At 31.8% G+C, this 25,165-nt stretch overlaps 1 protein-coding gene across 1 annotated transcript; it reads right to left on the bottom strand.

Annotated features, from left to right (window-relative positions):
- Nucleotides 1–12,366: 12,366 nt before the first annotated feature.
- LOC129295143 (COP9 signalosome complex subunit 4-like) lies at nt 12,367–24,204 on the bottom strand. The gene is made up of 15 exons (XM_054933618.1): nt 24,029–24,204; nt 17,672–17,803; nt 17,419–17,570; nt 16,815–16,918; nt 16,652–16,712; nt 16,115–16,207; nt 15,907–16,007; nt 14,993–15,098; nt 14,859–14,903; nt 14,703–14,771; nt 14,534–14,625; nt 14,370–14,412; nt 14,041–14,100; nt 13,193–13,252; nt 12,367–12,613 (listed from the first exon to the last, which is right to left on the bottom strand). The coding sequence occupies exons 2-15, from the start codon at nt 17,799–17,801 to the stop codon at nt 12,539–12,541; spliced, it is 1,191 nt and encodes a 396-aa protein (XP_054789593.1). The 5' UTR covers nt 17,802–17,803; nt 24,029–24,204; the 3' UTR covers nt 12,367–12,538.
- Nucleotides 24,205–25,165: the final 961 nt, after the last annotated feature.

Genomic DNA, 25,165 nt, shown 5'->3' with positions numbered 1-25,165 from the left:
TTTCTTGTGTTATTTTAGTTTAAATGTGTTTCTGATATTAATATAATAAATTGCATCGTTTTCCAATCTAGTTAGGTGAATCTTTTAAAATTTAAAATTAATTTATTTAATTAAATGAAAATGATATTTTAAGTTTACATGATTTATGAGATTAAATAGCAAAAAAGAAAAAAATTGGTTTCATATTATCTACTATTTTAGGCTTTCAAAACCCTATTTAATCATTTTTTTCCCCTAATTTACTCTTAAGAGGTTTCGCTCCCTTGCAAGATGTACAGGGCCACCAATTTTAAAGAAATTATGTCGCGTGAATATTGAATTTTTTTTTAATATATAGCCACAGCAAATTGTGCAAAAAGATTGTTTAATTATGTTTAAAGCCAAAAGGTTTCTATAATCATCTAGGGAAACATCAAAGATTATAGTATCAAAATTGTTATAAAATATTCAATGACATAAGTAATCAATATATTTATTTGTTTCTCTATAAAAATGATTAAAAGTGACCACCTATTTCCTCATTATGAGATCTTTAAATTTTGTGATAATGTCTGATAAAGGATGGCTTTTAAAATAATTATAGTTAATGAGAAATAATGCCTCCATTAAGTTTAAATGAACATTAACATTGTATAATTTTTCATTCTAGCAAAGGATAAAACCTTCATAGATTCTCATAAACTCAACTATTGCGCTTAGTTGATGGCCAAGATAATGAAAAAAAACTTTTGACTCAATTTTCTTTATCGTCTCTGATGATATCTCCACAAGCAACAACATCATTAATGTTAATTGTGACATCAATATCAAGTCTAACATATCTAAATTCAGGTGTTTTTCAATTAACATCACAACTAATGCTTCTTTTATTCAAATGATTGATTTTGAATAAAAGCTTTGTGTCATTATTGATTTGTTGATTGCTGAACAAGGCAGTAGGATCTCATCTTCAAAGTAGAGTTTCTTGCGGTAGCTTTCCAAATATTCCAACAAACTTGGGCGAAGAGACTCTACCAAGGTGCTTCTCTCGTGTTCAATCTCCCTACTTTATTCTTTGCATTTCAAATTATCCAATCTTACAAATTAGGAGAGAAAAATGTGTAAAGTTTTATCAGATTGACTAATTTTTTTAGATTTGTTTAGCTTCTTCACAATCTTTTAAGATATGAATAGAAGAATTAGAAGAGTTATAACCAAAAAAGCAGATATATTGTTGTGGAGAATTTCCAATAGAATGAGAGTAATTGTTTTGAAGGTAATTCCAAACTACCTTTCAAAGGACAAGTCTTATTTTTTTTTATAAGTGGGCCACTTCTAAATTGAAAATCAAATATTTAAGTGATTTTAGTCTTTATGAGTTTTTTAAGGCTTTGTAAGCAAATTTGATGGAAAAGTTACCATAAAAAAAAAGGATGAAAAAATTATTCATTTAAACATACAAGGACAAAAATAGTCGATCACATACTCATGTCATTCATGTCACATAGAATAACATAGAATTATATATGTCAAATGTTGGTTGTTTACAGTTTGCACTTTGCACGGAAACCTGTACTTTATAATTGTTACAATGCATTAATAATTTCATAATTAATTACTTGAATTGATTAAACTATAAAATTATTGCATGAGACTTACTTTTGTGCGTCTGGAAATTTTCTGGTATATGTGCTTGTATAAATTATATGAAAAAATAATAGTGTTGTGATAAATTGGGTGAACAATTGAAATGTACAAAGACAGTTTTTTACTATAATGATGTATATGTGACTCAAATATGTTTGTACATATGAAAATAGGAAAATAATTATACTCCCCAGCCTTAGTTAGGCTGCCTACGTTTATAAAAAAAAAAAAGGAAAATAAGAAAATCATCAATAATGTTTGTTTATACCCACACATGAAAATTTAATCAAATTATGAAATCAATTTTTTAACAGTAACTTTTTTCAACAAAGTAAGTTTTGAAACCCACCTTTCCCCTAAAAAACAAAAGGAAAGACATGCACGTCTTAAATGTTTGAATAGATGAAATAATAAGAAGATAAAATAACAAAATTTATTAATAATATAAGTTCTTCTTGATTAATTATTTGAAATAAAATGAAGCAAAATTTTTTAAAAAAACATTGCAGTTAATAAAATTATTTCAAAAAATAATTAATCTCATGCAAATTTAGCTGCTCTTTTACCTTGAAATATTGATATTAATTTTAGTAATTTCAATATAATGAAAAATTCTTCCACTTCAGAGTGATTACATCTGTATTTGTTTGATATGTTATTTTTTATTAGTGAAGAGAAAGTATTAGACATAAATCAATTAACTTTATTAATAAAGAGTATGCTACTAATGCACTTGTTAAATAAATAACAAAAGCAATAGTTCAATATAAAGAATTTTAATTTCAATTCTTTATTTTAAATCTTAAGTATTTACTTTAATTAATAGATGAATGTAAGCCAATACGGAAGGTACATTAATTTGTAAGAGATGTTTTGCCCAAAAATTTGTGAGGTAAAAAAGATAATGAATAATGAGAGCCAATCCAAGGATCATGAATTGCATTGCTGTATATTTCATTTTATTTTTAATTATTTAAGAGAAGGACAATACAAAAAGATTTGACACGCTATAATTTTAATCAAACTTAGTTTTGATGTTCTTCCTTTGCAATAGCTTTAATTTTTTTAAAATAAATTTCCAAATAAATATATATTTTTTCTAAGATTGCAAAAAAAATAATAAATGCTAATCAATCAACAAAATATGCTTTACTATTGTTCGAGATCAAGGAGAAAACTAAAAATTAAGTAAATAAATGGAACTGATTTTTTCCAAAAAAAAAAATCCAAACATAAATCACATTATAATAACTTATTTTTATCCTAATTTTAGTCTACAAACTCCAATTTATAAACAATAAAGTTTTGTAAACTCTAATTTAAACACACCCTGCCTCTTTTTGGTGAGTTTCACAAGACATAGCATAAAAGAATTCTATCAAGATCTCTCTTTTTTCTTTTTTGGTTTCTGAATTTCTGTCAAGAAATATGTTACATTAACCACACGATACAATTAAAGGACCGAAATGTAGACTTTCATTACCCCACAAATGTACATTTGATCAATTGTTCAATTAGCTTTCCCTAGCTTACACTTAAATGGTTTGTTTAGATTTAGACACAATTAAACCTATTACTAAAACATCATATCAACATATGACCCGTTTGATTGTGTTTCAGTAGAATTATAACATTTTGAGAGATCAAATTATCATTTATATAATTTGACATAATTTATTATTAATTTTTCTTAAAAGATTTTATTTACCCCGAGCTTATTTGGGCTGCTCGAATAAACCTAAAAAAATTTGGACTTGCCAAATGGGATTAGCTTGAATATCCAAATTTCTTTTTTTAATAATAAAATAATATAAAAATAAAAATATTAATTTTTTAAAATAAAATGTGAAATTGGATAAAAATGTATTAAAATAAAATAATATTTAATAATTTGAGTATTTAGGCTAACCTAAAAACCTGAGAAATTAGGGCCAAACTTGACTATATGACAAGAGTACAACTTTGCTAATGTATGATGTATCAAGATCGCTGTTGGCCATGGAAAACTTGCAATCTTGCATTTGCTGCACCAGAGCACAAAAAGCTTTATAGGCAATAACTTGCGCAGATAATTGCTACTATCTTTGGTTGATAACATAATTTAAAGGATTGAAATACCACACCATAAAGCATCACAACTAAAAAAGAATATCTGAAGGAGGGGGGGGGGGATGTCCTACGCCTTGACTACTTCCTCTGCATCCTGCATGTCTGCCTCACAAATATTATGCAACATGCATGTGATTAGAGGCAGTTGGCTAAATTTGATGGACCAGCTTGAATGAGCTTAAAACATTTTAAAATTAGTTTTAAGAGTTTAAAAAAAAATTTTATTCCAAACTTATTTGGATCATTCAAATAAACTTGAGGAAATTCAAACTAAATCCAAACCCAAATGGGTTTAGTTTGAATACTTGAATTCTTTTTTATTATTAATAAAATAAGATAAAAATTGAAAATGCTATTTTTAAAATAAAAATTAAAATTAGATAAAAATAAATAAATAAATATATATATATATATATAATATAATATAATATATTATTTAATAATTTGGATATTCAGGCCAACCCAAATAAGCTCAAAAGCCTGAGAGATTAAAATTGGGTTTGGCCATATAGGTTTTTTTTATATGTTAGGATATTTGAATCCTGATCTAAATAAGCTCCACCCTAATAAACTGTCCCACCCAAATTTCTACTCTACATATAATCATCACCTTTTTCTATAAGTGCCTATCAATTGTTAGTTATCATATATCTCACTCAACATATAACATATTGGCCGTGATTTACTAGCCAAATAATTTGTTCTTTGATATCTAAAGTTTTTAGCTGGTAAAATGCAAATAACAAATTATTATATAATATATAGAAAAATAATTAAGGTTCGGCATTTATGTTAATACCTCCTCTCACAAATAGCAGTAAAAAAAAACCCACAGAAGATATTTCCAAAAATCAAAGAGAGTAATCGATCGCCAGCAGTACAATACAAGATTATAACCTATGTCAAGGATAATATCATAAATGTTTTGTGAAGAAAATTGATAGGTCATTCAATGAAAGTCCTAAACTTTCATAGAAAATTAAAAAAAAGAAAAACTTTACAATATAACACAAAAAAAGATGAGTAAATCCAAATAACATGGAAAACACAAACAGTTACAAGCATTAATTAAGAAGGATGGACCCGGCGAGAATTTTATATATCAGTTGAAGTTTTTTACTGAACTGCTTATTCATATAATTTAATTTAGCGTTCGTGACGTTGATAGAAAAAGTGAAGCAACTGCCCCACTCCACAAAAACTCTTTCTGCCAATCAACGTATATTCTGATTCTGTGAAAACACTCTTGCTCATTCAATATAATTTTTTTGATAATCATCTCTCTCTGAAATTATCAATAGAGTCAGAACATTAGTTATGAAAGATTGGATCATTACTTTTAAACACACGATTAGAGAAGTAAATAGATGTGCGGATATGCTCATTCACCAAGCCTCTTGAGATAATCTTGATCTTATTATTTACACTCATCCGCCTCCAGGATATAGATCTCTTATGAAATCTAACATGAATTGATTTTGTTCAACTTTTACATGAGTTTTTCGTGTCCTTGTATTAAAAAAAAAAAAAAAAAACTCTTTCTGCCAACTATAAGAAAAATCTTCCAAGGAGATGTTTAGTAATAGAATAAGTTGCAGGTACTCCCTATCCAGGTTTGTGTAGGTTTAGGGTAATTCATTGTACTGGATATAAGATTGACATTATTAATATTAGGGTGCTTCCTCTTTAATCTTGACATATCAGTTTTGACTATTCTTTTATTCACTAAGTGCAAGTTAATACATCCTCTCCCTCTAGTTTTTTTCAGTTTTCTTTTAGTTTTATATATATGTTGTTTTTGGACTCGGTGGGGCTTGGGACAAACTAGAAGAATGCGATTTTGAATAATGAATATCAAACATGCTACCCCACTGTGCAATATTTTTGTTTCTTATACTGTGTAATGTGTAATTCAATCAGATTTATTTTAAATGATTATTCTTGTTGCTTATATTCATGGCTTAACAAGTGCTGCAAAATTCAGATTAATAAAAAAAATCATAATTAAGCTAATTAGTGAATATGTAGGAGGAAAAACCAATTTAAAATATGCAAGTACAAGAACTGATATGAAAAATTATCTTATTTCAAGAAGACAAGCTATCGTATGGTGAAACTAGATGTATTTTTTACTTTGAAGACATGAAAAATTCATCTCTTTTTTATGCTTAGCAAACTGACATGGAAGTGTAAGTTATAAATGTGTTCTAGTATGATACACATTGATTGACTATTCTTACTTTGGAGAAGTCATTTTACTCAATACAATTTATTAGACAAATTGGAATAATAGATCTCTTATTATTTTCTGACATTAACCATTTTAGGGGAGGGGTAATATTTAGAATCACATTGTTATGTGATAAGATCATTGAGCCTTTCAAATGGCTCTCTGAAACCTTTTTGCATGCACACAAAAATGCAAGTTCCTGATCAAGACATTACAATGGCATGTGCATTACAAGCAATGCCAAAAATAAGATATGCCTAGAGCACACAACATATTTCAAGGAAGGCAAAGAAGCCCTTTGAGAATTCAATAAGAATGGGTCCCATATCATGACTGATTTCCAGGCAAATTGAGTCACTTTTGTTCAAATCAATATAACTTTTACTACACTTCACAGTTTCAAGACCATACAATATTTATTTACATTGTTGAGATTCAAATACAGGTTCAAGGCCATACAATATCATCCAGTTCAGCTCATCTCTTCCCAGGTGCTTCATTAGCTCCTTTTGTTTTAGCCGTTGCTTTCTTTTATTCCAGCCATTGCTTCCACACCTGTTCCAGTCAGAGCTTCTATTAGATACACTTGAGCTTCTCTTTTGTTGTTTTTGGCCATGATGGCTCTTGAAATCATTGTATGGCACTTACTGTACTTGAGCTTCTCTCTTTCTGATCTTTTCTGATCTTGGAGCTCATTTTGTTCATAACTCCTTGGTTGATTGTAGCTACTACTTTCTTTTTGGATTGCAATTATAAAGTTTCGCAGTGTAAAGTTAATGTCATCATCTACCACAATATATCAAGACAAAAGTGCAATATATGAAATCTTGAAAGTTTCAATTTGTGAATTTTATCAACCCAATTCATAACTAGTTATGCAAAACCAGCCTAATGATCATCATATCTCTTCCATTATTTCCTCCATTGTACTCATGCTTGTTTGCAACCTATAATACCAGTTTCATGTATATGAAATAGGATTATTATTATAGATATGAAATAATAAAGTCACTTCTGATATATAAACAAACATATTAGACACAATTTTTAAAGGGGAAAGAAATAGTAGTCACTTCTGATATATAAACCTTGCTTCACTTAGGCGCGCGCCTTTTTAGCGCCTTTCGCTTTTAACAACACTGGTGAGGGCAACAAAACTAAACCTCGGATACCGTGAGGTCAGGGCTTCATTGTTCTTTGAGTATTTATCCAAAGCATTTTTCAAAATTACAGCATTCAGTAGTTATCAGCCCATCAATAATACAATAAGTACCATTGTTCACACTTTTGAAATCCATACAAGTACGTCCATCAATGCATAATCAGATTCAATACCAAAGCAATCATGTCCAATGCTTATCAAAGCAGCAAATTCAATTAGACTTAAACAACATTGAATCAAAATCGTATTCAATTACTTTCCACAACAACATTGAATTAGATGGAAGCACCGTGGGAAGATTGAGATTCCTCTTTTCAGACATGAACAAATCAATTGTCCTCACCTTAGTTGAACAGGAGAATAAAAAAAAAAACAATGTCAATTCATTTTAAAAAAATCATAACCCATCCCTACCATAGAGATTGTTGAAGAATCAAGGATAAAGAATGGGTTTAAGACTTTCAACGAAGCTATTGAACATGAATCCTTACCACAAAACTCTACTTTCTAAGCTCAAGTGATGAACTAACAATGGGGGCTAAATCAACAATGAAGATGCCAATGATGAAGATAATGGGATCGGAAATGAGTTTTCTACTGAAAGTCGGAACTCTAAACTCGGAAAGATGATTTGTGGGGCCAACAACATCTGCCCTTGGGAGTTGAATTCTAACTTCTTGCCCTCCTTGTGGGACTTGGCTTTGCTCCGCTGACAAAACGCGAGCAGAATCTGGACCGTCCAGATAAATAGGATGGTCCAAATTTAATGTTTTAACTTTTATTTTTATTAAAATAAAAATTTTAATAAATTTGATTATCGCTCCGAACATTTTAGACTTAATATGAATAGTTATATTTATAAAATCTTTCAATAGATTTAATAATTAATTTGAATAGTTCATAATGATTTAAATTTAAAAAAAAATCAATAAATTTAATCACCAAATTGAACAATTGAGGTTTAATATGAATGGTTTGAATTTAAAATTTAAAATTTATAAAAATTATAAAAAATGTTAACATTAAATTTTTATTTGAATTTAAAATTAAAAATTTATAACTATTCAGAATATATCTAAATAATTAATTTATAAAAATTATTAAACTTTAATATTAAATTTGAACCATTTATGTTAAAATTATTGTTCAGATTGATAATTAGATTTATTAAAATTTTTTATAAATTTTTTATTTTAATAAATATAAAATAAAATTTAACATTAAATTTAAACCAGCCACATTTATCTGTAAACTCCAAAATTTTCTCAAAATGCAGCGGAGCTGCAGATGCGCATATCAAAGCCAACAATTCCTTGCGCGCGTGTTCCTTTTTTTTTCCCCTCCAATTATATTATATTGTAAAAATATACGAAGCACATCTAGTATAGTTTTAGAATTAATTATTATTATTATTATTATTATTATTATTATTATTATGTGACCAGAAAAGATATGCATTCCATTAAATAAAAAAGCAAGGTCCAGAGATAAAGCATCAGGTCAAAATAAAAAAATAAAACAAAAGAGATAAAACAAAACGGAAACGAAGCAAGCAGTAACACAAGTACTTACTAACGTCGGCCCCGAACATTAGTCAATTCTTCCTCTATTAGCCCCTTGGAAACGCCGGTCGTTCTGCAAATCATGATCAGCAACATGAGCTTCTAGAAGGTCTCAAAATTGGCTTGTGGTAGAGTCGTTTGCAATGAAAAAAGAAATTAAATTATGGAATTTTTAAAATATATTAACTATCACTTTAATACTGCAGCTGAGCTATGAGACATTCTAAAAAGTTTTCAACTTTATTAGAATGCAAAACTTGCAAAAATTAATTTACACATTGATTCCATGAAAACTCTTCCACTCATACAACATAATTTTATTGATAGTCATCCCTAACAACAAACATCAAGATAATTAATGAGTTTGTCATGAAAAATTAAATAATTATTTTTAATCATATCTTTAGAGAAACAAACAAATGAGTTTATATGCTCGCACATCAAATTTCTCGTGACAATTCCAATATCATTATTTACAATGAACTGCCTATAAGATGCAAAATTATCTTAAATTTTAATATAACCTGATTTTTGGAACCCCTCCAAGGTTTTGACTATGGCTTTGAGCTTCCCGAAGAACGATAGATGTTAGAGGAGGTGGTGGTGTGTAAACCAGACCGTTGGATTCCAACTCCCTTGAATCCAAGGCAGCCAAATGATCGCTAGCACCATTTCTCAAGCGAGAAATAAGAGGGGGGGGGGGGGGGAACCATTATTCCATCATCCGACATTAGCTAGACTTGAGTACATTGTTGATTGTTTAACAGATATATAAAATTTTTAAATATCAAGTGACAAATTTTTAACAATGCATCTGGTATTGTTTAACAGATATATTATATCAAATTTATTAAAAATTATGTATTGTTAAAAAAGTTTAGATGATATACGTGGGAAATGTTATTTCCCCCCCCCCAAAAAAAGGTTTATGTTTTATTTATTACTTTGACATAGGGTGAAGATGCATTTTTACTCTAAAATATTCTTCAAGGAGCACCCAACACCCTAAATTATTTAGTGAGGTAATTTTATTTTTAAAGTAATTGAAACAAAGCATTTTTGCCTTTTCTATTAAATTCTCAAACAATTAATAGTGAGTCTCATTTAGAAAAATATTTCTAACGATTAACGTTGGAAATTTGATAGTAAAGGCAAAGATGCTCTGTTTTGATTACTTTAAAAGCAAAATTGCTCTAATTAATAATTTAAGATTCTAGCGGCTCTTTAGAGAATACCTCGGCAAAAATACATCCCTATCCTTTTGACATGGGGCATAATTTTGATGCCTTTAATGTGATAAAAAGTTTGAATAAGATTCACTTACCTCAATTCTAGTGCCTTAATTAAGAAATATTCCTCTTGTCTTGTTTATAAGGTAAAAATAATATTTATTTTAGTTCCATTTACGGACACTTCAATGATTATTAGGTCTATTCTATTCTTATCTTTTTGTCCCTATTAGATGTTGTGAATGTTGTTTAATATTAGAGTATTTTTATTTTAAGGTGTATATATTTAATAGGGTGAAGTTGAAAACTTGTTAAAAGTTTTAGATAGAACTAACGATGTTTAAGGTTTTTTTTTATTCCCATAAAAATATTAAAAGTAACTTATAAATAAGATTAGAAGAAGTAATCGTTTTGATTTGGGTTAAATGATAATTTGCTCCTAAACTAAAGGCTCTAGAGCATTTTGAGAATCTAAACTTATTTTTTGTACAAAATTATCCTTTAATTTTTTAAAATGATGTAATGTCACTTCAACTTTTAATAAAAATTTAATTTAATTTTTAATTAACTAAAAAAAGATAGATCAATACTTCAAAAATTACATAAAAGGACTAAGAAATTTCTTGATCCTTCTTTGTAATATTTTATGTTTTTGTTTGTAATTTTTTAATCATTTTTTTTATTTTTAGATTAATTTTTTTGTTCTTTTCTATAATTTTTGTATCTTTTTTTATTATTTTCTGATCCACTAACAATTTTTTTTTATGTTTTTATTAATGTTAGAGGTAAAATTGCATCGTTTTTAAAATTAAAGAAAAACATTATACAAAAATAAGAATTCTAGATGCCTATAATTTAAAAGCCAAATTAATCTTTAACCCTTTTATTTTTAAAATTTATATAAACTTTTTCTACATTTAAAAGTTCAAAATTATATACCAACTTTCTAAATTTTTATATTTTCATTTCCATCAACCTTAATTATATCATATATTTTTAAAACAAAATATATTTTTTAAAATAAATATTAATTCAAGATCATTTAGGTTACTAAAAAATAATTTTAATGCTTACATATGTTTTATTTTTTTAATCATATTTAAATTTTTTTAGTTTCGTAACTTATTTAATTAATAAATTTTTTAAATATATATATATATATATATATATATCTGTTTGTGTGAGTGTGAGTGAACTAAAATAATATTTCATATATTCGATCAAAAAAAATAATATTCCATATACATATGTCAACACAAATCTTAAAAAGAGATTAATTAATTACTCTCTTAATTTAGAAATGTAATGCATTTTTTAAAGGATTAAATATTAAAAAATATAAAGTATTTTTAGTGTTTCAATATATAATTATTACATTTTTTTAAATGCTCTAATAAATAAATTACTTTATATTTATTTTAAAATAAAATACCCTATTAAATATGGATGAATATAAAAAAATGATATTAATTTAAAAATAAGTAATTATTTTATTTAGATAAAATTTAATTAAATTTTTTTTTATTTTCTTAACGAAGGGAGTAATATAATTTATGTTTATCGTACTTTAAATGTTATTAATTTTCATATAGTATTTTTAAAATTCCTTGAACTGGAAAAGACACAGGCAGATAATTAGGCTATCGAAATAAATTAATAATCTTAATTTTTTTTAACATAGATTTAATTAATAAAATTAAATATTTTATAATTTTTAATAACACATTTCTTAAAATATTAAAAATTTAACTAAAGTATTTGTTTTTTTTTTTGAAAAAAAAAAAAGAAGTCACCATAATTTTAACAAAACTGAAAGTATATCCTTGTATTTTATTCCAAGAAAAAGGATAAAATTATAAAATGCTTTATTTTGTTTGTATTTCAATTTTATTGTCCTCAAAATTTTAAAACCAAGCTAAATTAGAATTGTGCTTTTATACCCTTTGAGTTAAAAAAAAAAAAGATTAAATAATTAGTAGTCAAATCAAAATTCTAGACCACATATAAACCATTTTCTAGAAATACCTTTTATCTAAAATATAGGGCATGTAAATTTTATGCTTTTGACATTTATACCTTACTTCGTTATCATTGAAGACATATGCTTTGTAGAAACTAAATACTTTATTCAAAATATACCAAATACAAATTCAGGATTCAAACTGCCCTTAAACTTATAATTTAATACTGAAATTATCATTTAACCCCATATATAAGGAAAGACCATGAAGCACGACGAAAATGCTGCACTGCATTACAATTAAACAATGTATCGTTAATTCTTGAAGACCATGCTGTTAAAAAGCCCAGGAGCTTATCCAAGGCATTCATCAATGAGCTTGTTTTATTTCTCCTGATTTCGAATTTTTTGTAAATATTCTTGTCAAATGATATTTCCCTTTTCATTCCAAAAACCAAAAAAAAAAACAAACAAACAAACAAACACAGTGAACTAAATAAAGCCTCGGGCAAACTTGGCTGACATTAAATAAGCTAATATATCAGAAAATTAATGTTATCACAGATTGATATAGTCATTTCCAATAAATATATTCCCAAAAACAAAAAAATCAGAGGCTTTTCCAAGAATGAATAAACAAGAAAGTATCGATGATCCCCTTCAAACAGGAACTGGAAAGCCCTTCTTGGCCATGCTATCCAAAACATCGTTGAGTGATTGACAAAGGCCTACAATCTGCAACCACAATAACCATTAACCAACATGGCAAAAAGATGAGACTTAGGCTATTGACAAGCGGACTTTGAAATTGTATTTAACACACTCAATCCATATTATGCATGGTCCTGTCTAATTTTATTCAAAACTGACTGTTAATTTTGGAGAAATACATGAGGATTCAAATTTTGAAATGAATGATGTTTGAGTCAGCACAAAATACCTAATCACAAGTTAAATAGTAAGAATCTATGATTATATACAGTGGTGATTAGGGTGCAAGAAAATAAGCCCGGAGCACAGGTAAATTTAAGGACCAAAAAAAAAAAAAACAGAACCTTGCCAACTTATCAAGTACACAAATATTTTTCTTTTTCTAATTCATAATGTTGTTTTCCTAAGACACATACATGAATTGGCCATATAAAAATTATTAGTGTTCGCACTTGATTCTTTTTTTCTTTGGGGAAATATTATTCAAACAAGATTAAATTAATAGTCGAATCAACTAAAAATTGTAAGCATATAGAGGACTCCAGATTTAAACCATACAAATGTTATGCTATGCAGTATTGGATTTTTATCCAGAAAAATTACCTGCTGGTCCCATCGTTGTAACTCTTCTGTGTCATCCTCAAAATGTATGACAGCTTCAACCTGAAACAAGCCATCCAAATGATGGGTAAAATATAATTACAAATAATAATGAATACAGAGATATAATATATGTTTCTATATCTCATTTATTGTTCAACATAGAGGTATTATTTCTACATCGGCTAAACCAACCGCTCCACAAGAAATTTTAAAAGGTACACCAAAACATCCAACATTATGACAAAACAATTAAAACTCGATAAAAATGGGTGAATCCCGCACAGACTGGCCATGCCTGTCCAAATGATGGACAACAGCATATCCCAGCATGCATCTTAATTTGGGTCGTTTGCAAAAAACATATAAGATCCAAGGTTCTATAGCATTTGCCTTTGTCTTAAGCCACCACTAACTTTCCCCAACATCATCACAAGTTAAAGGCTATATAACTCATGCAATATTTTTGGGGAATGTTGGATTTTCTAAAATGGAGCTATAACTCGTGCAAGTTAAAGGCTTTGGACACTCTTCTATGTAGGTAATGTATGTTATTTTGTGCTTCATGCATTTTCGAGGGTAATTTTTACTGGTGCCACATTTGTGCGATCAGATGTTCTTAATAGTTTCATGATGCTTCTCAGTGGAAAGCTATTTGGACTTCATTTTTGGACATCGAAAAAGATATCAGTGAACTAAATTGATCAGCAGCTCCTGTTACTTTGGCTTTTGTAATTCAGGTTACCTTTTCACAGCTCTTTTTTCTATCACTTTCTATTTAATGATGCTTTTTCCACGATCCAAAATTCATTTACAAGAAAAAAAAATTAGATTATAATGGTTATTTGTACCTGATCAATAGATCCCCTCATCCGATCCTCATAAATCATTCTTGATGCTATCTTCTCAGCCTGCACTCAAATTATTCGGAGAATCAAAAGAAATCACATGAGTTGTTGCCTCTGGTTGCCTTTCAGCAAATTTACATAACGTTGTCATCATGCAGAAGACTTCATTTGCTGGCCTTATTTCACCATTTATTTTGACCAGTAATATAAATTTGACAATAAATCCAACATAGGTTATGAACAAAGAGTTGTGATGCAAATGAGAAGACTCTTCTATGGAACACCCTGCTATTAATTGCTCTTTTCTAAACCATTGAGGTAAAATGATTTACCTTGTGTGGTGGAATTCCCAACAGTGTTCCTAACTCATCAAAGCTACAATGGAAACATAAACCAGGTTAAAAGGCAAGTCATCTAGATTGTAGCATCAATGTTAAAATAAAATGGGCGTAAGGGCGTAAGGGAAGCAATCAAATGGACATGTGGTTTCTCAAACCTAATATTTGTGTAAAGTTTGCTTGCACTCAGTAGATTATGCTCAATCATTGCACGGTCCAGCACAGTAAAATTGTCTGGAAGAAGGGCTTTCTGTGGGACAAGCAAATGCTCAGACATACAGTGTATGGCCTCAAACAAAACAAAAATACAAAGTATGCAGATGTAACCTGGTGCGCTTTCAATTCTTCTGCAAATGCATCAATTTCAGGCTTTCTCAGAATTCTCTCCAAGTACACCTGATATATTAAGAGTTGACATTGTATAATCAGAATAGAAATCTTGTAAATTGAGAAATGGGGGGCGGGGGGGAGAGAGAGAGACACCTTTTGCAGTATTGGATAAATTTTCAGTTTTGAGCAACGTTCATCCTAATAAAGGCACCAAAATTTTAGTCGAACAGTAGAATTACAAGCACATAACTGACATTTATCTTTTTGTTTCATAATTGAAGCATCACCTTATATAATGTAGCAAGAACACGAGAACGTTGAGGTCCTGCAGCTGCCAAAATTGTACATGTAACAGCAGCAGGTAAAGCTTGTTTGAGTGCATCTTCTATCACCCTGTTATAGAAAGTTAGCACATATTTATCAAAATGACAAACATCCATTGCACGTCAAATATGATTAAGCACAAAAAATAAAAATGATATTAAGCTTATAGTTTTGTTCCTGTCTCCAGGTGCCTATACCAGATGACACCAGACCATTAATATATCCAAGGCATCCATAACCTTTCTCTAATTAGGCCATGAGCGTTATATAATCTTTTATGTTCCTTTCCCCCTTTTGCCTACCAAAAATGGTTAAGAATTCTAGTCAGTTATGACAAAATGTTAAATCTATTCAAAACATCAGTAAGACACCTTCAGCAATGCTGTTGATAACATGTAGGGTTCCTGAACTCTTTAAACAAATATGATGAAACACAAGTAATGAGAATTCTATTAAGCATTACAAAACAGTTGACAACTTCACCACTTTTTTATGATATCTTATTGACTTAAGTTAATAAATGATTAAACTCAGGATCTGCAAGCATTGCCAAATTAAAAAAAAAAAAAACTAATACTTGCTACAGGATACATTGCCAATTGGAGATTGAAGGTATCCTAACAGGATAAAGAAATGTTTAAAAAAAGAATCCAAGAAATGTGCATGCACCTTCTTGTTCAAACACATTTTCCCCATATATTACCCAGAATCAAAGAAATGTGTCACAGTATTCATAGCTTATGAATATAGAGGCTTGCTAAACATTTATTTGTATATAGTGATATTGATACATAAATTAAACATATTGATGATGATGATGATGATGATCAAGAGCAAAAGGAAGGAACAAAAAACAAATAATATGCAAGATACATACTCATCCCCTATTTGCCGCTTTTCAATTTGAGATATATCATAATATCGTAAGGCTGCTTCCAAAAACTTCCTCTTTAAATCTAAAATCCTTGCATAACAAACCTGGAAAAAATGGGGAAAACAGAAGGAAAAACATCAGTAAAAGCAAAAGCAAAAAGTGATTAGCATACTTATCTCATTTACCATTAAGTGGCTATGAATGTTCACACCTTGTACTGTAAATTCAGTACTTCTTGCTGACTATTGCTAACCAAGAATGATGCTTTATTAATAAAAGCTTCAGCATTAACAGCATCATCATCCTGCAAATAAACCCAAAACAAAAAAATAACTGTTCCAAAATGTAGAAGACTAATTTTTAATAATTATGGCATTAAAAACATAAACGGCATCATGACAACCATTATTTTCCAGTATTTTATAGGGAACAACTGGTATTCTGCTTCAAGCACTAAAAATTAGTCAATTTATAATCGATCTCAATAGCATGATGGAGATTAACATTTTTCCCCTTTCCAACTCCTCTTAAAAAAGACATGAGATAAAAAATTGTTAAAACAAGGATTAAAAGGCACTAAAAGATCAAATAAATCTCAATAATGTAGGCTTTTAATCACTTTTCCAGCCTCTTGAAGTGCTGTTAGTTTATATGTCAGCCATATAGAAGTTATGCCAATGAATTATCACATGTGCCAAGAATAAGAAATAGACATGCCACCAGTCATGAATTAGAGTAATATCAATACCCCAAGATATAAACGAGCAATTTGGATGCACTTAGCCAGCCTGAATGTATCATCAATTGATCTGCCAAAAATTTGACAAACAAGAACTTAGTAACAACAAAACTGCATGTACTGAATTTTATGACATGCAAATAGATAGAAGAGGTTAATAATTATGCTAGACCTCATTCCAGAATCAAGATCAATGCCACTGAGCATCTGAGCTGCTTTTGACCATTCCTGCTCAGACTCATATAACTCTGCAAGTTTCTCTCTAATAATTAAAACCTATATTAAGAACCATAACAATCAGTATAAAGGAAGGATAGAATTTAAGATGAAAGAAATACAAGAATTACTCACAGATAAACTACTTTTTTTTTCCGCTTTTTAAGACCTCGACCCTCATCTCCTATCACTCACTACCACCTCACTGCAATTTATACAACGGTGCCATATTGTAAAGTTGTGTTTGCAATAGCTAAATTGTCTTTATTTTTTGTGTACTAATATATTTTCCCAAAAGCAATGGAACTATGATTGATAAAGAAGTATGAAATATCTATATACTACTTTGAGGATTCTTAACAACTGAGAGTTAGCGAACGAAGGAAAATACGGCAAAATGAGAAAGCTGTCCCACTGATAACCACATCCGACACTTCCAAGAATTATCCACTATTTTGAGAAGCTAAAAATAATAATTCTCATCCTCAAGGGCAAATATAAGTGTTTATTATTGAAAAAGTTAAAATTACAAGCAAGAACTGATGTTAAAAAAGTTAAACCTGCTCCTCAAATGACACAACACGAGGCTGAATCTCAGCAAGGGCATAATGGGCAATCTCTTTCTGTGCCTCTGGCTGCAATCTTCCCAATTCTTGGGCAAAGGTCTGCAAAAGTTGTCGTGATACTACTAATGGAACAACATCTGACAACACTGCAATTTCCAAACAAGACAAATCCATGCAATCAAAGCACATTAGATAGTTGTAATTCAGGCAACCAACAAATCCTATATGAGAAGGAGAGAAACTTAACTGTGATCTATAAATCTCCTTGCCTGAATGATGTCATTTGATGCAATAACAGCAGAAAGAATTTGTTTATACTGCTCTATTTTTTGCCTTTGGTCTGTGATTGCAGAAGCACTTGCAAAGGCATTCTTCATAACTGTTTTATATCAATATTAGTCAATAACTTAAAAAAATATTTAAAAAATAACAAGAGACTCTTAAATGCCCTAAAACCCAACACCAACAGCGGCCCCAAAAAAGCTACCAGATCTCAAGTTAATTGGTTTAACCAGTTACACTACCAGTTAAGCCATATGACATCATAAAAAAAAATTTATAGTTAAATCATTTTTTTTAAATAAGCATATACAGTTGCATTATAAGGCTGTTAATAGGGATGAAGCTATTGGTTACTGTGAAGATAATGGCACCTCTGCAAACATTCTGATGTGCAAATAGATAATTAGAGGATAATTCATTCAATTACGGTTAGTTACTGTTAGACCGTTAGCCTATCCTAGGGAGACTTATAAAAACAAATTCTATGTAATTCATCCATATGTTTTGAAAGAATAAGTCCTGAGTACTATTCAGAAGTCCTCTCATCCCTTCTCTCTCCTCTCTCTCTATTCTTCTCTATTCTTCCTATCCTACGCATCAATGGTATCAGAGCTAGCAGTTCTCGGCCTGTATGCCTAAAACAAGAGCACAGAGATTGCAACCTACCATGGTAGACAACAATGAAGGCCAACTTCATGCACTGGAAGACGCCTTTGCCAGATTGGCTAATCTCCCAAGTGACGTCCAAGCTCTCACCAACCAGGTCACTCAGATAGTATGTGATCACACTAATACATCCGATGAGGGAAGGGCCAGTCATAACTAGCGCAGAGGACAACCCAGACCTGAAAACCAGGAGTATCAGCCTCGCACGCGTTTTACAAAAATGGAGTTTCCCAGATTCCAAAGAAGTAATATCTTGGGATGGATCTTGAAGTGTGAGTTCTATTTTCAAATAGATAATACACCTGAAGACTGGAAGGTGCTTATGGCAAGTTTGCACCTTAATGAGAAGGCGTGGCAATGGCATCAAGGACTTACAACATCAGATGAAGGTGGCCGATGGACGTGGGAAGAATATGTGGAAGAATTCAAGCAGAGGTTCGGACCTACCTATGAGGCTCCCATGGAAGATCTCATGAAGCTTTGACAAACCGGTTCCCTTGAAGAATTCGATGATGAGTTTGATGCCATAGTCGACGAGATCAGACTTTCGAAAGAGTATCTCGTTCAAACGTATACAGCAGGCTTGGAGGAAGAATTTGCAACTCAAGTACAGATGTTCAAGCCAAGAATGTTAAGAGAAGCGAGAAATATAGCACGTACTCATGAGGTAAATCAATAGAAAGCACAGACGAAGACACGTGGCACAGATCCGAGACAGCGTCAGTTTCAGTTGGGTCGAAACTCCGAGTCGAGACTGCAAGGGGGTGTCTTGGATACTTATCCAAGCGAACCGAAGGGAGCGACTAGGTGGAGAGAGGCGAAGACTCCATCTGGCAGTATTTGGTCTTCTTTTAGTAAGAGTAAAACAGTCCAGTCTTCTAATTCTCTTCCTTTCGCACCCAAGACAGCTTCTTTTGCCTCTGTTTCTTCGCACATAGGGGCTGGGTCTTCAAGAATAAATGCTAGCAACACAAGAACGCTGACCCCAGAAGAAGTAAGGGAATTACGGGCCAAAAACTTATGTTTCTACTGTTGGCAACCTTTTTCCAAAGATCATATCTACTCTCAGACTCAAAGAATGCAGTTGCAACCCATTGAATTGGAAGAAAAGGGGCTCAAGGAAGCTGAGGAAGACATGAATCCAGACGTTGAAGCACCAGAAAAATTCGAATACATTCCAGAACACTCTGAATGTTTGCAAATTTCACTACATGCAATACAAGGAAGTGTGGGACCCTCGGCTATGAGAATTACAGGATATGTGGGTCAAAGGCAAGTACAAATTCTCATAGATAATGGAGCTTCTCATGCCTACAAGGACTATGACTTGGCTAGGAAGCTTGGGTGGAAGGTCAATTTCAACCCTGTGGTAGAAGTGGAAGTGGCAGGGGGTGGAAAATTGAAAGTATATCGGATTTTAAAGGGGGTGAAGTGGAAGATGCAAGGTGAAGAGTTCGCAGGGGACTTTCAGATAATGGAAGTTAAGACCTATGACATGGTTTTAGGTTTATCTTGGCTTAAAACCATCCATCAGGCTTATTGGGATTATGACAAACTGTCCATGACCTTTTGGTATAATGGGAAAGTATGTAAATTGTAGTCTCAAGGATCTACCTGTAGGGTGTAAAATTGTTGATTTTAAAAAGATTGAAAATGAATTAGAAGCTGGAGGACAGATGTTTATGCTGCAACTAGTGGAAAAGGAGGATGAAGAATGGTGTTACTTTCAGTTGCAAGGGGAGAAGGGTTCTAAAAAATTGGTACAAGGTGTGTTGATGGAATTTTCAGATGTATTCAAGGAGCCTAAATCTCTTCCCCCTTTGAGAGAGGGCCACAACCATCCTATTATTCTGCAAGAAGGTTCTGATCCAGTCAATTTAAGACCTTACCGATATCCAGCAGCTCAAAAGAATGCTATTGAAGATATGGTGAAGGAGCTGTTACAATCTCAAATAATTCAAGAAAGTAGCTCACCATTTTCTTCACCAATTGTGTTGGTGAAAAAGAAGGATGGGTCATGGCGCATGTGCATTGATTATAGAGAGCTGAATAAGAGGACGGTCAAGAATAAATACCCTATTCCGCTGGTGGAAGAGCTTTTGGATGAATTAAGGGCTGCTAAATGGTTTACTAAGCTGGATCTAAAAGCGGGTTATCATCAAATCCGAATGGAGCCTGCAAATATCCATAAAACAGCCTTTCGTAGTCATTCAAGTCACTATGAATGGTTAGTGATGTCTTTTGGGCTCACTAATGCACCCGCAACTTTTCAGGGAACCATGAATAGTATATCCAGGGAGTATTTATGAAAATTTATCTTGGTTTCCTTTGATGATATTTTGATTTATAGTCCTTGTTTAGAATCTCACACATGACACTTGCAGGTGATTCTAGAAATTCTAAGGAAAAATTGTTTTTTTGTGAAGGAAAGCAAGTGAACTTTTGCTGCAACCAAAGTAGAATATTTGGGACACATTATAAGTGGAGGAGTTGTTGCAACAGATCCCAAGAAGATCAAAGCAGTCATGAATTGGCCTGAACCAACCACAGTAAAACAACTAAGATCATTTTTGGGAGTTGCGGGTTATTATAGGATGTTTATTAGGGGCTATGGTTCCTTAACTAAACCCCTAACTGAACTGCTTAAGAAGAATAACTTCCAGTGGTCAGAATTGGCTGCTGCTACATTCAAAAGGTTGAAAGAAACACTGGTGGCAGCCCCTGTTCTTGCTCTTCCAGATTTTCCGCCAGTGTTTGTGGTTGAAACTGATGCTTGTAGCTCGGGCATTGGTGCTCTTCTAATGCAAAAGGGTCAACCTATTGCCTTTTTCAGCAAGGCTTTGGCTCCTAGACATCTGAATCTCTCTATCTATGAGAAGGAATTGTTAGGGGTAGTACAAGCTGTGGAACATTGGCATCAATATCTGGAAGGAAGGCGGTTTATTATTAGAACTGATCAGCAAAGTCTTAAATACTTGTTAGACCAGAAGCTTAAAACTGCATTTCAAATGTATTGGGCGACCAAACTTATAGGATATGATTATGAGATCCATTATAGAAGGGTCAACGACAATAATGCAGCTGATGCTCTTTCAAGGATGCCAAAAGGTGAATTTTTCCAAGTATCTCTGCAGACCTGATCAGAATTCCTTTTTCTGGAAATCCAAAAAAGTTGGGATGAGGATGTTGATTTGAGGGCTTTAAAAGCTCATTTGCAACTAAAGGGAGGTGTAGAAGGTAATTATTCCTGGGATGGTCAGCATTTAAGAAGGAATGGCAGATTAGTGGTGGGGAATATTCCTAGCGTAAGGCAGAAAACACTAGAATGGCTTCATGCAAGTCCACAAGGAGGACATCCAGGGGTATAAGCTACTTATCAAAGAATCAAAAGGTTGTTTTGGTGGCAAAAATTATTTGATGACATTAAGGAATTTGTAAGGCACTGTGATACATGTGCAAGATGTAAGGCTGAATCAGTGGCTTATCCTGGGTTGCTGGCTTATCCTGGGTTGCTACAACCTTTACCTATTCCCAGTCAAGTTTGAGAGAGTGTGACCATGGATTTTATAGAAGCGTTGCCCAAATCAAATGAGAAAGACACAATTTGGGTAGTCATTGATCGTTTTAGTAAATATGCATATTCCATATTTGCCTAGAGATGTGGTAGTAGAAGCTGTTGGCAGAACTTTTTCAGCAAGAGAAGAGACTCTAGCAATGGTAAAATATCATCTCAATAGGGCTGTGAATAGAATGAAGCAGAAAGCAGATTTACACAGAAGTGATAGAGAGTTTGAGGTAGGACAATGGGTATTTCTGAAGTTACAGCCTTATCATCAGATTTCTGCAGCCTCGAGAAGCTCTCAGAAATTAGCCCCGAGATATTTTGGGCCCTATAGAATCTGTAACAAGATAGGGCCAGTAGCATATAAACTGGAATTACCTCTAGAATCAAGGGTTCACTCCACTTTTCATGTCTCATTGCTCAAATTATGCCCTGATCCTTCAGTAAAGCAGCGGCATCCCCCTATTGATTGGCCAGAATCTCCTTCAGATTTAATTCCATAGAAAATATTGAACGAACAAAGGGGTAGAAGAAAAGGCAGGATTATCATGGAAGTTCTTGTGAAATGGAAGAACCTTCCAGATGAAGAGGCTAGCTGGATTTCTTTGTTTCAGTTACAGAAACAGCACCCTAGTTTTGTTATTTCTAACCCTTGAGGTCAAGGGTTCTTGAAGGGGGGTTATTGATGTGTAAATAGATAATTAGAGGATAATTCATTCAGTTATGGTTAGTTACCATTAGACCATTAGCCTATTCTAGGGAGACCTATAAAAACAAACTCTATGTAATTCATCCATATGTTTTGAAATAATAAGTCCTGAGTACTATTCAGAAATCCTCTCGTCCCTTCTCTCTCCTTCCTCTCTATTCTTCTCTATTCTTCCTATCCTACGCATCACATTCAGTCCAAATTATCTAATTCAAGAACAGTCGTGAAGTAAAAACCATGCAAAACAACCTCAGATCATCTTGATATATATAGCCTGCATGCTTTGCTGCAGCAATCTCATTCTCAAACAAAAGCATTACAGGCTGTTTTCCTTTACCCTAATTTCCTAACGTGCATAGGGCACATACCAAAAAATGGTAAGAAAATTTTCTCAAGTAATAGGAGAGAAGTCCGTAAACCAAGTCCTGGTTATGCCACCTAGACCACCAATCAATCACATGGCTGTAAATTTAGGAACTGCATACCTTAAATTTTATCTTTTATAAATCAAATGAGAAGTTCATTTCTTAATTATTTCCTCAATCCCCTCCTCCCAAAATAATTCTTTAAGTTTATTTTAAGACAATCATGATTCTTCCCACAAGCATAGCAGACTATCTGGCCCCCCCAGTTTTGGCTACATTGAACTAATAGCGTGTCATGGAATGAAAGACGTTCTATTACAACTGCCTGACATCGAAACCAAAGTAGCAGTGTTGCCAACAATTCAAATCTTAAGCTCTCTCACTCAATGGCAGCTTTTTAATAATACCAATACAAGCATAAGCGGACCTATACTACACTCAATGGGGGCATCTGTCCCCACTGAAATCTTTGAAATATGCACAGATAATAAACAACAACAACAACAAGCCTTTATCCCACTAGGTGAGGTCGGCTACATAGATAAATATGCACAGATAATATAATACCCTTTTAATTTTTGTTCCACATACTTTACACAACTCGAACCAAGTCAGTTACAAGATAATACATCACAAACACCTCGAGAATTTTCCAAAATTGATGATAATATAAAAAGATTAATAAACAGAATGCCAATACACACAAATCCAACATTGTAAAACAACACGACCCAAATCGTATAAGTCGCTAGTAATTTCAATGAAGAGGGAAGAAGTATAGTAGTCCATTACGCACCATTCAAGCAAAAACTAGTATCAAAAAAAAAAAAAAAAGCAAACTCCACGCGTAAATATTCCCAAATTCAAAAGCGTCAAGGTTCAACGATTACACGACCAGATTCAGAGCCAAATTAAAATGAAAAATTTAAAACAAAGCAAAAACAGCCACGCTGGGAACATGTGACGCGGGGAACAAATTCATATCTAGATTCAAAGCCAGATTGAACAAATCAATCCCACCGGATTTTGGGAGTAGAAAAAGCCCTAGGGTTCGAACCGTCTTCACTGGTTGCCCGAGAACAACCACGCAGGGCTGACAACGGTGGACGGTGTCCGACGGAGTGTGGAACGCTTGTTCGTCGACGAAGAGCTGCTCACGAGAATCGGCTTTATCGGGGTTCTAATTAATTTTAGGAAGAATTTGGTACAGTTCGAAATTAATTAAGGCTTCTTTTGGTATGATAGAAGAGTTTTTGATAGAATCGGAATCAAAATTAAAATTAAAATCAGAATCAGAATTGAATTGAATTTTAAAAGTGTATTTGGTATGAAGATGGAATCATAATATAATTTTAATAAGTATATGTATTTAAAATATAAAAAATCAAAATACCCTTTATTTTATTTTTTTTAATGAAAAACTTAACAATAAAAAAATAAAGAATGTACTTTTAAAGCTCAAAATACTTTTTATTTTATTTTTTTTAATGACACATAAGCCAATTCCATGTTGAGTTGGTGGATTCCATGGTTTCTACAATAGAATTGGATTCCATCAATTTTAATGGAATCAGATTCCTTCAAGAAAGCAATTCTGATATACCAAACAAGCCAACTGAAGAATTCCATGTCCAATTCCATTTCCCTTTTCACAATTCTGATGTACCAAACATGGCCTAAGGGGAATGACATGAAGGTCCTAAAAAAAATTTTATTATGCTTAGGGCTTAAATCAATCTAAAATTACTTTATAGGTCTTAGGGCCCTAATTGTAATATTTTTTTAGAGCAAAAATATTATTTTTCCTTTTGTTTAATTTAAATCAAAAATGATACACGAACCCTCAAAGAAACAAAACAAATGAATACGATTCACTGTTTTTCTTGTCTTCTTTCTCATTTCAACAATCATTACGTTATTGTTGTTGATCATTGCCAATGTAGATAAGTGTAAAAGTCGTGGATGTTGATAAATGAAGCATAATTTATGATTTTTCCTCTCTTTCCTTGCACATCGCTAGCCATTGCTGATCTTCTTCGTCTTCCTTATTCGAGCGACATTATCTGTTTCTTGAAGCTTCTATCATTATTGTTTAGAGGTAAGGATCTTCAATTTTGTTTCTTCCTCGTTGATTCGGTGCATGTATGTCTTTTAGTT

Source organism: Prosopis cineraria, unplaced genomic scaffold (assembly GCF_029017545.1).
Source record: "Prosopis cineraria cultivar Desert tree isolate PC_DT_omini unplaced genomic scaffold, ASM2901754v1 PC57, whole genome shotgun sequence".
Taxonomy (NCBI): Eukaryota; Viridiplantae; Streptophyta; class Magnoliopsida; order Fabales; family Fabaceae; genus Prosopis; species Prosopis cineraria.
This window is presented reverse-complemented; position numbering and strand designations above follow the sequence as displayed.

Bases quoted from the DNA above. Each gene is read 5' to 3' on its own strand.
- LOC129295143 (XM_054933618.1), bottom strand. From the start codon at position 17,801: ATGAAGAATGCCTTTGCAAGTGCTTCTGCAATCACAGACCAAAGGCAA. The intron at 17,571-17,671 runs GTTAAGTTTCTC...TGGAAATTGCAG, and splicing joins AAGGAGATTTATAGATCACA to TGTTGTCAGATGTTGTTCCA. The intron at 14,413-14,533 runs GTTTGAGAAACC...TTTCCATTGTAG, and splicing joins AAACTTTACACAAATATTAG to CTTTGATGAGTTAGGAACAC.